The 15,707-nt window shown below is 43.6% G+C and overlaps 1 protein-coding gene across 1 annotated transcript; it reads right to left on the bottom strand.

Moving 5' to 3' along the window:
* Positions 1–4,570: 4,570 nt before the first annotated feature.
* Positions 4,571–8,107, bottom strand: LOC118359478 (apolipoprotein D-like). Its single transcript, XM_035737995.2, has 5 exons — positions 7,945–8,107; positions 7,492–7,619; positions 6,510–6,631; positions 5,758–5,846; positions 4,571–4,986 (listed from the first exon to the last, which is right to left on the bottom strand). Exons 2-5 carry the CDS (start codon positions 7,609–7,611, stop codon positions 4,736–4,738), a joined length of 582 nt encoding a protein of 193 aa, XP_035593888.1. The 5' UTR covers positions 7,612–7,619; positions 7,945–8,107; the 3' UTR covers positions 4,571–4,735.
* Between the last annotated feature and the right edge of the window lie 7,600 nt (positions 8,108–15,707).

The raw sequence follows: 15,707 nt of genomic DNA, 5'->3' as shown, positions 1-15,707 counted from the left end.
TGGACGCTGTGTACCATGTGATCCCGTACATACAACTAATAATACTGGAAACTTGCTCATGGACTTCGTAGCATCACGCATTTAGAAATTTAACCACAGAGTTTTTTTTTTCAACTGCAGGCATAACATTACTTGCTAACTTAGCGAGCTTATGACAGTTGTTAGCTAGCTAGCTAAACAGTCTTCATAATATCAAATAATATACATAATATACATTTCTTCATGTAGACCCTTTTCCAGTACACGACACACTGACGTCATCTAGACTCTGAGCAATTTTACTGGTTGAAGTTGAAGTGTTTTTAAAAAAGTATAATACAGTTGATTTGCGATGAAGACGCAAACATTATATTAAGCAGGACATTCATACGAGACTTGAAATCCAATTCTAATCCAAAAGTAACGTGCAACATGTAAATAGAGGCTTTTTTGGCTGGCGCTCTATAAGAACTCACCCTTGTTCTGCCACCAACTTGCGCTCATCACCCTCGTGCTGGAATTGTTTGCAAACACAGAAAAGGATCCTTCGAAGAAATATTATTCTGAACTTAAATACATGATACATTTAAATGCTTTGCTTGTTTACCTCAAGTTGAAAAACAGTTTGTAAATCCTCCAGGTTTTACAGACTGTCATTTTGAGACTTGTATCAACTGTCAGTTGACTGAAGAATTTTCCATGGATTTGAAATGTTGAACATTCCAAAATTCCAAACTTTCTTGAACAGGAATACAAGGATAACAAGGAAACAGTAAACATGTCGTTCCCCACGAAAGATGCAGAGCCCCCTCTTAGAATATCGGTTATAAAAAAATATGTAGCTGCAAGCAACAATTGCGGTGGTCAAGCACGCCATAGCCACATTTGGTCAATCGGAGTGACCTTGGAGTGACCTATCATTGTGCAAATTTTCTTGACAAAAGACCAGGCCTTTATGTAGTGTCATCAAATCATATAGGAAGGAAGAGTAGCAGCATTTTATCAAAAAAATCTGTTCCCCCAAAAAGTCTCATTTGCAGAAATTCTAATGGGCAGAGTGCATACACTGAGTGTACTAAACATTAGGAACACCTGGAATTTCCATGACATACACTGACCAGGTGAATCCAGCTGAAAGCTATGATCCCTTATTGATGTCATCTGTTAATTAATTGTTTCTGGTCTTGGCCATAGTGGGGTTTGGAGTGTGACTGTTTCAGGTTGTGGACAGGTGTCTTTTATACTGATAACAAGTTAAAAAAGGTGCCATTAATACAGGTAACGAGTGGAGGACAGAGGAGCGTCTTAAAGAAGAAGTTACAGGTCTGTGAGAGCCAGAAATCTTGCTTGTTTGAAGGTGACCAAATACTTATTTTCCACCATAATTTGCAAATAAATTAATAAAAAATCCTACAATGTGATTTTCTGGAATTGTTTTCTCATTTTGTCTGTTATAGTTGAAGTGTACCTATGATGAAAATTACAGGCCTCTCTCATCTTTTTAAGTGAGAGAACTTGCACAATTGGTGGCTGACTAAATACTTTTTTTGCCCCAATGTATCTAAAGAGGAGAGTACTAAGTCAACAGCAAACATGTCATCCCCCACAAATTATGCAGTGCCCCAACTTGGGCCAATTAGTGACAATTATTATGGATTAATCAAATCAAATCACATTTATTTATATAGCCCTTCGTACATCAGCTGATATCTCAAAGTGCTGTACAGAAACCCAGCCTAAAACCCCAAACAGCAAGCAATGCAGGTGTAGAAGCACGGTGGCTAGGAAAAACTCCATAGAAAGGACAAAACCTAGGAAGAAACCTAGAGAGGAACCAGGCTATGTGGGGTGGCCAGTCCTCTTCTGGCTGTGCCAGGTAGAGATTATAACAGAACATGGCTGAGATGTTCAAATGTTCATAAATGACCAGCATGGTCAAATAATAATAATCACAGGCAGAACAGTTGAAACTGGAGCAGCAGCACGGCCAGGTGGACTGGGGACAGCAAGGAGTCATCATGCCCGGTAGTCCTGAGGCATGGTCCTAGGGCTCAGGTCCCCCGAGAGAGAGAAAGAAAGAGAGAAAGAAAGAGAGAATTAGAGAGAGCATACTTAAATTCACACAGGACACCGGATAGGACAGGATAAGTACTCCAGATATAACAAACTGACTCTAGCCCTCCGACACATAAACTACTGCAGCATAAATACTGGAGGCTGAGACAGGAGGGGTCAGGAGACACTGTGGCCCCATCCGATGACACCCCCAGACAGGGCCAAACAGGAAGGATATAACCCCACCCACTTTGCCAAAGCACAGCCCCCACACCACTAGAGGGATATCTTCAACCACCAACTTACCATCCTGAGACAAGGCCGTGTATAGCCCACAAAGATCTCCGCCACGGCACAACCCAAGGGGGGGTGGCGCCAACCCAGACAGGAAGATCACATCAGTGACTCAACCCACTCAAGTGACGCACCCCTCCTAGGGACGGTATGAAAGAGCCCTAGTAAGCCAGTGACTCAGCCCCTGTAATAGGGTTAGAGGCAGAGAATCCCAGTGGAAAGAGGGGGACCGGCCAGGCAGAGACAGCAAGGGCGGTTCGTTGCTCCAGAGCCTTTCCGTTCACCTTCACACTCCTCGGCCAGACTACTCTCAATCATATGACCCACTGAAGAGATGAGTCTTCAGTAAAGACTTGAAGGTTGAGACTGAGTTTGCGTCTCTCACATGGGTAGGCAGACCATTCCATAAAAATGGAGCTCTATAGAAGAAAGCCCTGCCTCCAGCTGTTTGCTTAGAAATTACAGGGACAATTAGGAGGCCTGCTTAATGAGACAACAATCACATTTTAAGTCAACTGTATGGAATAACAGGGCCCATAGATGTTGTTCACTGTTTGTGAATGGACAGAGCTTATGGGAAATGTGTTTTATTTTACTCGTCAGTTAATTAAGAACAAATTCATATTTTCAGTGACATCCTAGGAACAGTGGGTTAAGTGCCTTGTTCAGGGGCCGAACAATAGATTTTTACCTTGTCAGCTCTTTGATCTTACAACCTCTCAATTACTAGTCCAACGCTCTAACCACTAGGCTACATGCCACCCGTGTTACTTGTGAAGAGAGCCATATATAGCTCAAAAGGGACCGGAGAGATGCTTGTTCAAAGTTTGGAATGATTACTATTTTTTGGGAAACTCTGGCCTAAATGCAGACTAATTTTCATGGGGGAAATGAGAAGATTCTGAATCTTTCCTGAAAGGGGGGACACGTGAGTGGCATTTCCATTGTTTTGGTAGAATTTGATATATCTCTCTTTACCACATCTATAGGAGTGCAGGCCAGAGTGATCCTCACATGTATTTTTAATTATGTTTGCTTTGCCTTTTGTGGCAATACTTTGAATGAAAATATAAGTTGCCTGGACCCTGAGAAGGCTCCACATGAGGCTGTTGAACCAGAAAGAGAACCGTTTGTGAACGGTTTCTTTCTGTCTGCCTGGGGGGAGGGGCTGTCAAACCAGACAACCATATTGTGAGGGGAATGCTCACTTCATCCCCCAAAAAAGAAGAGGAACTCACTAATAAAAGACTTAGGAATTAAGTAAACAAAGTATTAAGATACTTAGCTAAACCCGCTAATTTAAGAATCTCCCTGGTGTAAGCTGGGATTTCTGTTCGGCTTGTTTGCACCCTGTATTATGTAGTCACTGTGAAGTGGGTTTAGCCTTATAAAGAGCTCTAGCTATAAATTCCATGGTTTGTTCCCAGAGACTGGACAGCATGAGATAAAGGCTCACGACATGGCTGTCCAATAACAGAGCTGAGCCTCTATAATGCTTCAAGAGATAAACAATAATGCATTCAAATTTCAATGTAATTATTAGATATATTTTTTTTAAACAATTTTTCAACAGAATAAATACAGCACAAGCAATCAATTTTATATTTAGGAGCCGAATCCTGAAGTAACAGGCATCGTTTGGACACATCACAGTACTTAACTAGTACTATTACTGTACATAACATATTGCCCCTAATATTTAATTATATTACTGTAATAGAAAATCTGGATCTTTGTGATAAATACATATAAATAACATATTTACTTGACTTGTAATATGATAACAGTACAAACAAGGGCCCCCACACGTGTTAGTCGTGTAACCAAGTATGACAGGACAACAGATAATGGTGGGAGCATGTGCAGGCGTCAGGGAGAAGGGCACAGAGTCTGAATTCCGCCACGGTCATACTGCCATCTAGTGCTTCACAGAAAATCAATTTAGAAAAATATATATACTGTACTGAGCATGTGAATTCACAGGACACTCCACTCTAAATACCTATTTACTTGTGAGACAATATGGAATGCACATGGTAGCAATATTGTCATATAAGGTGACAGAGAATGTTTTTTTATGCCTTTGTTGCATCTTTGGACTGGTTCCTCTCTTTTTGAAATCATACATTTGCTTGCTGAATGTGACAAAAGCTTCAATTTTATACAGTCACCTCACTGAACAGCGAGGTGATTGGAATCATTATAAATACTAGTCAGAAAAAGTACAAATTCACACCAGATAAATGTTTCTAGTATAATTTTATTGCATTTCCTCATAGGTTAACATATACAGACCAAACACAAAACAACCATGCAGGTATCAACCATTGGACATTGTACAGCAGTCTATGTGCAAGCCATGCTATGAATGCAACTCATACGTATGTTGTAGACTGAATCATGTCTCTTAGGCCCACAGAGGCATGTCGGCGCACAGCTCTGGGCTCTGGTTGGTGACGGTCATCACGTCGATGTCGATGCCATTGGAGGTGAACACGTGGTACAGCTCCTCCAGTTTCTCCTCAGACAGGGTGGACTCTCTGCTCAGGATCCAGGCAAAGTCAGCATGGAAGGTGCCCAGGATGTCGGTGCAGCCGTAGACCACGGAGTGGCCCTCGTAGTCAGTGGACAGAACCCAATAGTTTCCGGGGGGAGAGTCTGCAGGAGAGGAAAACATATTCAAATACATTTAGTAGTTTATTTATGAGAATAATTAAAATAAATACATGGATTATAATTTTACATTTTTCTACAGAGGTCCATATGAATATAAATATTGTTACGAAACCCATAACTAGCCTAAGGATATTGTTGCAGTCGCTCTGTCTAGGAGTCCTAGGCCTAGTTACATGGTCTGTAACCTGAATGTGTGCATTTCTGTGACAAATCTGTGTATGTGCCTTGGTGTTAAATGTACATGTGCTCAGGGAGACAGCAACCTTACCTCGGTCCAGGGACAGCCCAGTCTTTCCTCTTGGTCATCCAAGTACACTATCATTTGTTTAGATGACGAAACATGAATATGTACAAAAAGGAAAAATACAAAAAGGGATGCCCCAAACTAAAGACAAAAACAAACGCCTTTTTGGCCACCAAAACAAACCAAGCAGCCTTACAGCTTACCAGCTGCTACTCTGACTGACCATCACCTTCATTGGCAGCACCTGATGTGCTTATCAACAAGGCTCAGCATCTGGACAAGGTTGCTGCTGCCCCCTGGGGGATGGAGTGTGGAAGTGTATCCTGTCAATATGTTTGCCTAACTTTGCACTAACACGACACAGCCCACTACATAACGCTATACATACCACATACAGGGTCAGATTCGACATGGGTCAGAAACAGACCACTTAAGAAGTCAAATGGACTTATTTAGGTCTACCTCACGAGAATGATGAGACAAGTATATTAGACTTGACGTATGTTTACCCTCGAAGAAGGTGACTTCCAGCTTGGCGGGCTCAGAGGGGTCCTTGGCCTTAGCATAGCCAGTAATAGCACTGACAGTGTTATCAGCACTGAGAGATAAAAAAAAGTGAGAGAGAGGTTAGAGGTTAAACACATTCAACAATGGCGTTTTATGAGGCCTGCTAACTCATGGGTCCCGACTCAATCAATGGCAGACAAAGGAAAACAGCACTTGCACATTCACTGGGAATGTTTATGCTATAGCTGAGGTGTTAACCTTGTTAACCGACTCAGCACCACGTAAGCTGCAAACATTTTCAGTGGATAATGACATCACATCCCACCTGTCCTTAACATTCTGACTAAATCTACAGCGCGGTTTTCTATTACATGTACTTGATTGAATAGGAGGCTTAGACTTGGGTTAATAAAAGGTAGTCTGCTCTCCTGGATTGAGATACAAACATTGAATTTTGTATCTCAATCTTTAACGGTGAAGTCAGCGATGCGTGATTTCCAACAATAACTAATAGCACGAGGTAAAACTTCTCTGTGGCTTCAGATCAGGCAGCTATCACGTCGTAGCTATGGAAACGCACCCGTGCACATGCACAGGTACTCTGTGATACTCTACGAGTGCATCATCTTGCATTGCACTCATCTAAATCTGCATTGCTGCTCGTGGGAATGTCATATCGCTGAGTCTCAGTTGAATGTAAAAAAATAATTACAAATAAATGTACTTTTTAACTCGATCTCTTTAATGTACATACAGCAGCTCCCTGTTGAGCACACCAACGACTCCGGGGCTCTCCAGAGAGTAGGTAGCTGTGGTACACTCGCCCTTCTGGAAGACGGCAGGGAGCTTCTTGATCTCGTACCACTTGCCCAGATACTGTTGTCAAAGACAAAGGTCAAAGGTTATATGACAATGTGATGCTACGGTATGGCTTAGAGCTCAGGGGTTAAGTTTCCCCTATGTTACAGATCTAGGATCAGCTTCCCCTGACCCAATCCTAAACTTAACCATTTGTTGGGAATGGTTTCAAAACTGACCCAAGATCAGCATCGTGGGGCAACTTTACCCTACTCCTCCTGACTTTGACATGCCATGGCGTTATCCATACCTGCAGCTCACAACATGCCAGTGGTTTGATCGAAGGCGACACTTTGGTCACACTTAAAGTAGATACAGGTTGCTGTATACCTGTGTAGTAATGCTGTAATAACATTGTATTCAGTGTTTTTTTTAAAATTAAAGTGGAAATAGGAACAAACTCTCTTCCAATTGTGTAATAACACAAATGCTCAAACGCATTACTATGTAATGACAAAACAATTACTAAATGAATAGGTAACAATTTATGAATGCAACATAGGAGGTTGGTAGCACCTTAATTGGGGAGGACGGGCTCGTGGTAATGGCTGGAGCAGAACTGGTGGAATGGTATCAAACACATCAAACACATGGTTTCTATGGTTTCCATGGTTTCTATGGTTTCCATGGTTTCTATGGTTTCCATGGTTTCCATGGTTTCTATGTATTTGATGCCATTCCATTTGCTCCGTTCCGGACATTATTATGAGCTTTTCTCCCCTCAGCAACCTGCTGTGGAATACATTGTCACGCAAGTAATGACACTGTAACTACACATGAATACATGCAATTCCATGTTATCACTCAATTAATTACAATGCTACTGCACATGCATAAGAGCAACTTCAAATACAGTAATACAAGTTAGGTATAGTCACCCTGGCGGCGTCGAAGTTAGCTTGGACGGGAGGTTGGGGGCATTTTCCAGGGCGTAAAGTTTGGGCGTTAGCGGCCAGAATAGACAGCAGAGTCAGAGAGAGAACCTGTAGAGTCTGCATTTTGGGTCCTGGGTAGGAACAGACACACACGCAGAAAAGTCGAGACATTTTCACCAACTCCGTTGGAGGACAATGCAAATTGACTTCAAGTATACAGTGATGAATTAATATCAAACAATTTAGGACACAGAACATACTGTATAAACAATTATCCTAGACACTGGTCAAGATACGTACATTTTATGTCAGAAGTACGTTACGAATGCAATGCATTGTGCCTAACAACTACAGACCTACAGTGTGCACAGCGTCATTCTTCAGGCAATGTGAAATCGCAGAGCTTAAAGCATCAGAGAGAGAGAGAGACAAACAGGGGGAATGGGTCCCACTTACCTGCACTTGTTCAGAAGATCAACCTGTTTCAGTGATGTTCAGTGGGTTATAGACGCCTATTTATATGTCAAACTCATTAGTTATGCGGCTGACGCATCGCTTTCATGACAGGTTGTTCTCAGAATTCCAGAATTGAGAGTGTGTGTGTTAGTGTTTGTCTTAGCGTTGGGAGTATGGCACCTGTTCAAATGGACCTTGAGGAAACAAACTCCTGTCTGACTCTGCTAGTGACTGACATGTTAGTGGTTTCAGTTGTTTACACAAGTGAAATAACACACCATTTTGTAGATGCAAGATGCATTCAAACCGACTTACAGTTGCATCCATTTTCCGTGTTGGTGACCCTGGCGGGAATCAAACCCACACAATCCTGTCATTGCAAGCGCCATGCTCTACCAAAGTACTAAGTAATAACATGTTAATACACAGTGTGTTCCTACACAGGTAGAAGTGTAACTTGACTTCTTATGCCAAGCGTTACGTCTGGAGGAAACCTGGCACCATCAGTACAGTGAAGCATGGTGGTGGCAGCATCATGCTGTGGGGATGCTTTTCAGAGGCAGGGACTGGGAGACTAGTCAGGATCGAGGGAAAGATGAACGGAGCAAAACACAGAGAGATCCTTGATGAAAACCTGCTCCAGAGTGCTCAGTTCCTCAGACTGGGGCGAAGGCTTCTGGACAAATCTCTGAATGTCCTTGAGTGGCCCAGCCAGAGCCCAGACTTGAACCCGATCGAACATCTCTGGAGAGACCTGAAAATAGCTGTGCACCCATCCAACCTGACAGAGCTTGAGAGGATCTGCAGAGAAGAATGGGAGAAACTACCCAAATACAGGTGTGCCAAGCTTGTAGCGTCATACCCAAGAAGACTCAAGGCTGTAATCGCTGCCAAAGGTGCTTCGACAAAGTTGAAGGGGCTGAGTCAAAGGCTTACTGGTGCTCTTCCATGCCGTCCCTAGGAGGGGTGTGTCACTTGAGTGGGTTGAGTCTCTGACGTGGTCTTCCTGTCTGGGTTGCCCCCCCTTGGGTTGTGCCGTGGCGGAGATCTTTGTGGGCAATAGCCGGCCTTGTCTCATGATGGTAAATTGGTGGTTGAAGATATCCTTCTAGTGGTGTGGGGCCTGTGCTTTGGCAAAGTGGGTGGGGTTATATCCTACCTATTTGGCCCTGTCCGGGGGTGTCATCGGATGGGGCCACAGTGTCTCCTGACCCCTCCTGTCTCAGCCTGCAGTAGTTTATGTCGGGGGGCTAGGGTCAGTCTGTTATATCTAGAGTATTTTTCCTGTATGCTCTCTCTAATTCTCTCTTTCTCTCTTTCTTTCTTTCTCTCTCTCAGAGGACTTGAGCCCTAGGACCATGCCTCAGGACTACCTGGCCTGATGACTCCTTGCTGTCCCTAGTCCACCTGGCCATGCTGCTGCTACAGTTTCAACTGTTCTACCTGCTGCTATGGAATCCTGACCTGTTCAGCGGACGTGCTACCTGTCCCAGACCTGCTGTTATCAACTCTCTAGAGACAGCAGGAGTGGTAGAGATACTCTCAATGATCGGCTATGAATAGCCAACTGACATTTACTCCTGAGGTGCTGACCTGTTGCACCCTCGACAACCACTGTGATTATTATTATTTGACCATGCTGGTCATTTATGAACATTTGAACATCTTGGTCATGTTCTGTTATAATCTCCACCCGGCACAGCCAGAAGAGGACTGGCCACCCCTCATAGCCTGGTTCCTCTCTAGGTTTCTTCCTAGGTTTTGGCCTTTCTAGGGAGTTTTTCCTAGCCACTGTGCTTCTACACCTGCATTGCTTGCTGTATGTTCTTTTAGGCTGGGTTTCTTAACAGCACTTTGACATATCAGCTGATGTACGAAGGGCTTTATAAATAAATTTGATACTGAGTAAAGGGTCTGAATACTTATGTAAAGGACCAAAGCGCAGCGTGGTACATGTTCATGATAATTTATTCAAACTGAACACTGAAACAAAATAACAAAGTGGAACAAAACGAAACAGTTCTGTCTGGTGCAGACACACAAAACAACTACCCACAAACCCAGGTGGAAAAAAGGCTGCCTAAGTATGATTCTCAATCAGAGACAACGATAGACAGCTGCCTCTGATTGAGAACCACAACCGGGCCAAACACAAAGAAATAGAAAACCTAGAAATAAAGACACTAGAATGCCACCCTAGTCACACCCTGGCCAAACCAAAATAGAGAATAAAAGCCTCTCTATGGCCAGGGTGTGACAGTACCCCCCTCTGGTATGGGGACCCTCGCCTCCGACCCCGGACTGGGCACCCTCGTTGCAGGCCCCGAACTGGGCACCCGCGTTGCTGGCCCCGGACTGGGGACCCTTGCCGCTGACCCCGGACTGGGCACCCTCGTTGCGGGCCCAGGACTTGCCACCCGCGTTGTGGGCCCCGGACTGGAGGCCGTCTCTGGAGGCTCCGGACTGGAGGCCATCTCTGGAGTGGAGAGACACACAGGAGGCCTGGCTCTGGGAGCAGGCACAGGACTCACCAGGCTGACTCACCCTACATGTAGAGAAATGCCAATGCCATCCTCCTCTCTTTCATGTTGGTGAAACATTCTATCACTCTGTCATACTGTACACGCTTTTAGTTTTTGTTGTCCTTGGCTACCTGGCTAAAATGCTTGGTCGCTAGCCTAACTTCGATTCATGGGCAAAGTTAGCGATTAGCCAGCTAGTTAACAGTAGCCTACTACATCAAGCTACATTCTGAACATCCATCCTCTCAGTCCAGGGCCACAATGTGTATGAATTTATGGTTGGATCAGAATCGCCTTTATAATCATTTGCCAGTATGGAGAATTCCGTAAAACCACAAGTCCAAATTCCTATCTCCATAAATCCTATCTCTTTTTTTAGGAAAAGGCCAATTTTAGCTACCTAGCCACCAGAGGACAACCACACAAGAGATGCGACAAAGTTGTTTCTGTCAATTACGTATTTCTCTTGAAGAGATGTGATAGGAGTGAAACCAAATCCAATCGGGCATTCTCAGTGCAGGAGGCGTCACTACAGTCCATGGTTCGAATCGGGCTGTATCACCGCCTGGTACGGCAACTGCTTCGCCCACAACCGTAAGGCTCTCCAGAGGGTAGTGAGGTCTGCACAATGCATCACCGGGGGCAAACTACCTGCCTTCCAGGACAACTACAGCACCCGATGTCACACAAAGGCCAAAAAGAGCCTCTGTCTCTTGCGCAGTACACTCCTGTGCTCCCCTGGTCTCTCTCCTTAAAACACGCATATAGGAGTCCCAGGAAAAGCTAGACTATAATAGTTTTTTTGTTGTTGCATTTCTTAGGCTAATAGACTATTCGAAGAGGATGCAAGCTCTTGTTTGCTGAATGTTATATACAGTAGCCAGTAGAACTCACGGGGAGTTTAAAGCAGTGATGTGTTCCAAACCATAACCATTCGTGAGGAGAACTGAACGCCGTCTGCATTTTAAGCATGTCATTACAACGATGAAGATTAGGACAACAAAACGTATTTCATTTCAATGTTGAAGGGATGAAGCAACAATAGAGAGAGAAGAGGTAGGTCAGGGATTCCCAAACCTTTTTGGCCCACTACCCCATTATGATATCTGAAAATTAACGTGAAAAGAGTATGTAATTAACAGCCAATGTTGACTTTTTTTATTTGGTAATATGGTAGTCAATTGAAAAACCTTCTAACAGTATTTCTGATTGTCTTCTTAACTCACCATCACTTACTTTTAATGTGGGGCTATGACAGTCAATTGCCAGTTAGTCTGACATGATTTCCCTTATCTCACCACGAATGAGATGGATGTGTTTGATGCATGTTGCCTAGGAGCTTCTCAATTCAGGGTGCGTGGTCGATAGTGCGCACCTCATCTCTGCCGCCACATCCAACCTGGATCGATTTTTGGTTTGAATGCAGACGAATGCACTGAACAGCTTTACACAGAATACGAGGTCAAATCTTGACATCTGTGGTCTTCAGATCGAATAGTTGGAGCTCTATAACGAGACCCGAGTTCCCGAGTTGGAATTCCGAGTTGGATGACCGTTTAAAAAATATTTTTCCCATTCGGAGCTCGTTTTTTCAGAGTTCCCAGGTGTCTTGAATACACTGAAGTCCGAACCCAGATTTCCGAGTACCCAGTTCCGAGATCCCAGATGTTTTGAACTGATGACATTAATGCTCAGTGGGCGACAGACATGAGGAATCAAATCTCCTCTGTGGTGACCCCTGAATGCGGGTAGTTCAGTTAGTTTCCCCTTGATTGCTAGCAATAGCATAAATTCTTTGTTTAAAAGTGTTATCTGACAAAGGTGTTTCTGTGCCTCTGCCTCCCAAAGTTGTGGACTCAAGTCACATGACTTAAACTCCAGTCTGACTGTGGGTAATAAGTTTTAAGTTCCTTGGCGTACACATCACAGACAAACTGAATTGGTCCACCCACACAGACAGCATCGTGAAGAAGGCGCAGCAGCACCTCTTCAACCTCAGGAGGCTGAAGAAATTAGGCTTGTCACCAAAAGCACTCACAAACTTCTACAGATGCACAATCGAGAGACTCCTGTCGGGCTGTATCACCGCCTGGTACGGCAACTGCTCCGCCCACAACCGTAAGGCTCTCCAGAGGGTAGTGAGGTCTGCACAACGCATCACCGGGGGCAAACTGCCTGCCCTCCAGGACACCTACACCACCCGATGTCACAGGAAGGCCATAAAGGTCATCAAGGACAACAACCACCCGAGCCACTGCCTGTTCACCCCGCTATCATCCAGAAGGCGAGGTCAGTACAGGTGCATCAAAGTGGGGACAGAGAGACTGAAAAATAGCTTCTATCTCAAGGCCATCAGACTGTTAACATTGAGTGGCTGCTGCCAACATACTGACTCAACTCTAGCCACTTTAATAATGGAAAAATGTTTGTAATAAATGTATCACTAGCCACTTTAAACAATGCCACAATGCCAAATAATTTTTACATACCCTACATTACTCATCGCATATGTATATACTGTACTCTATACCATCTGCTGCATCTTGCCTATGCCGTTCTGTACCATCACTCATTCATATATCTTTATGTACACATTCTTATTCATGCCTTTACACTGTGTGTATAAGGACGTTGTTGTGAAATTGTTAGGTTAGATTACTTGTTAGATATTACTGCATAGTCGGAACTAGAAGCACAAGCATTTCGCTACACTCGCATTAACATCTGCTAACCATGTGTATGTGACAAATAAAATTTAATTCGATTTTGATCTGTCCGTTTATAACGAATCCACAGAGAAGGTTTTGCTTATCATGACATGGAGGTTTGTGGCTTAGGATATTAGTATTTCTTTGGTTGTTACCACCTTTACAAACCTACAAATCGTATTTATCATAACTCAACACAATTGGTTCCTTCTTGCATGGTACAAAACGGTGCCAAGTGGTCATTGTTCGAATGAATACCAAGGAATTCCATAGGTTATTGTGTAACTACTATTTTATCATGCAATATCACATTGTTTTTATGTCATGACAGGTGTGAATACAAAACTAATAGCAGTAAATAGTATCTTATATGTTAGAAATTCCATGATAATATGGTAAAACACAGCTATAAACCATGATTGATGATTACATTTACATTTAAGTCATTTAGCAGACGCTCTTATCCAGAGCAACTTACAAATTGGTGCATTCACCTTATGACATCCAGTGGAACAGCCACTTTACAATAGTGCATCTAAATCTTTTAAGGGGTGGGGGGTGAGAAGGATTACTTTATCCTATCCTAGGTATTCCTTAAAGAGGTGGGGTTTCAGGTGTCTCCGGAAGGTGGTGATTGACTCCGCTGTCCTGGCGTCGTGAGGGAGTTTGTTCCACCATTCGGGGGCCAGAGCAGCGAACAGTTTTGACTGGGCTGAGCGGGAACTGTACTTCCTCAGTGGTAGGGAGGCGAGCAGGCCAGAGGTGGATGAACGCAGTGCCCTTGTTTGGGTGTAGGGCCTGATCAGAGCCTGGAGGTACTGAGGTGCCGTTCCCCTCACAGCTCCGTAGGCAAGCACCATGGGCAGGCAAGCACCATGGTCTCTTAGGTATTGGCCTTAAATGTTTATATTTTTAATGTTACATTTTTTTTTACCTTTATTTAATTAGGCAAGTCAGTTAAGAACAAATTCTTATTTACAATGACGGCCTAATGTCAAAAGTGCGGAGGAATAGCGGTCAGGGTGTTATTGTTCAGGAGAACGTGTTCTCAATGACTTACCTGCTTAAACCAGTGAATGACATTGCCTTATTTGCCATTTACGTAAACGGTAAGGACGTGACCCCATCAACAGGAGCTAGTGTCCCAGGATGGGGGTACCTTCGCCCCTTCATCAAACATGTTCACACAGCGGACCCCCCCCCGTGTGTACACAGCTGTCTTACACACTGGGTTCTGCCACGTGAGCATGTGACAGCACGTAACAGTCTAGTGGTTGTATAAGGCTGTCAATCATAATTATGCAAGTTCTACATCCATGTAACTGACAACTGTTTCACATTACACGGTGGAGTTGTGTGATTACAGGTACCGTATAGGAGCTTCATACTAAATGTTGGTTGGGTTTAAGTTCAATTATTAGTCAATTATTGTCAGTAAAATTGTCAAAATACACGGGGTGTATTTATATTGTCTTCTATCTCAAAACGAATACTTTGTATTTTTTTTTTTAGAAAATCACATAAACTATGCAAATAAGAGACAATAAAATTAAGTATAACAAATATGACAAATGATTATTTCCCAGTACTTGCCAATACTACTGATATGAATCAACATACATTTGACAGTAATTAGTTATGTTAGTTAAGACCAGATGTTCCTCAGTTCACCATATGGTGAGGTATCCAATTACTGCCTGTTCACTCATGACTGCACGGCCAGGCACGATTCCAACACCATCATTAAGTTTGCCGATGACACAACAGTTGTAAGCCTGATCACCGACAACGATGAGACAGACTATAGGGAGGAGGTCAGAGACCTGGCCGAGTGGTGCCTTTCCCTCAATGGGATAAAGACAAATGAGATGATTGTGGACTACAGGAAAAAAAGGACAGAGCATGCCCCCATTCTCATCGATGGGGCTGCAGTGGAGCAGGTTGAGAGCTTCAAGTTCCTTGGTGTCCACATCACCAACAAACTAACATGGTCCAAGCACACCAAGACAGTCGTGAAGAGGGCACGACAAAACCTATTCCCCCTCAGGAGACTGAAAAGATTTGGCATGGGTCCTCAAGCTTCCTGCCATCCAGGACCTCTTTACCAGGCGGTGTCAGAGGAAGGCCCTAAAAATTGTCAAGACTCCAGCCATGTCACGCCCTGGTCGAAGTATTTTGTGTTTATCTTCATTTATTTGGTCAGGCCAGGGTGTGGCATGGGTTTTTGTATGTGGTGTGTATGTATTGGGATTGTAGCTTAGTGGGGTGTTCTAGTTAAGTCTATGGCTGTCTGAAGTGGTTCTCAATCAGAGGCAGGTGTTTATCGTTGTCTCTGATTGGGAACCATATTTAGGCAGCCATATTCTTTGAGTGTTTCGTGGGTGATTGTCCTTAGTGTCTTGATGTCCTTGTTCTGTGTGTATGTGCACCAGTATTAGGCTGTTTCAGTTTTCGTTACGTTTATTGTTTTGTAGTGTTTGTATTTAGATTCGTGTTACGATAGTTGAATAAACATGGATCGCAATCTACACGC

This window comes from Oncorhynchus keta, chromosome 15 (genome assembly GCF_023373465.1).
Source record: "Oncorhynchus keta strain PuntledgeMale-10-30-2019 chromosome 15, Oket_V2, whole genome shotgun sequence".
NCBI classification, from domain to species: Eukaryota; Metazoa; Chordata; class Actinopteri; order Salmoniformes; family Salmonidae; genus Oncorhynchus; species Oncorhynchus keta.
Note: the sequence above shows the minus strand (reverse complement) of the source record. Positions and strands in the feature narration are given on the sequence as shown.

What these genes read in the sequence shown, in the direction of transcription:
- LOC118359478 (XM_035737995.2), bottom strand. Translation starts at nt 7,611, where the DNA reads ATGCAGACTCTACAGGTTCTCTCTCTGACTCTGCTGTCTATTCTGGCC. An exon ending in CTAACTTCGACGCCGCCAGG is followed by an intron (nt 6,632 to 7,491) that starts GTGACTATACCT and finishes CTTTGACAACAG; the next exon opens with TATCTGGGCAAGTGGTACGA. An exon ending in GGAAGTCACCTTCTTCGAGG is followed by an intron (nt 4,987 to 5,757) that starts GTAAACATACGT and finishes CCTCTCCTGCAG; the next exon opens with ACTCTCCCCCCGGAAACTAT.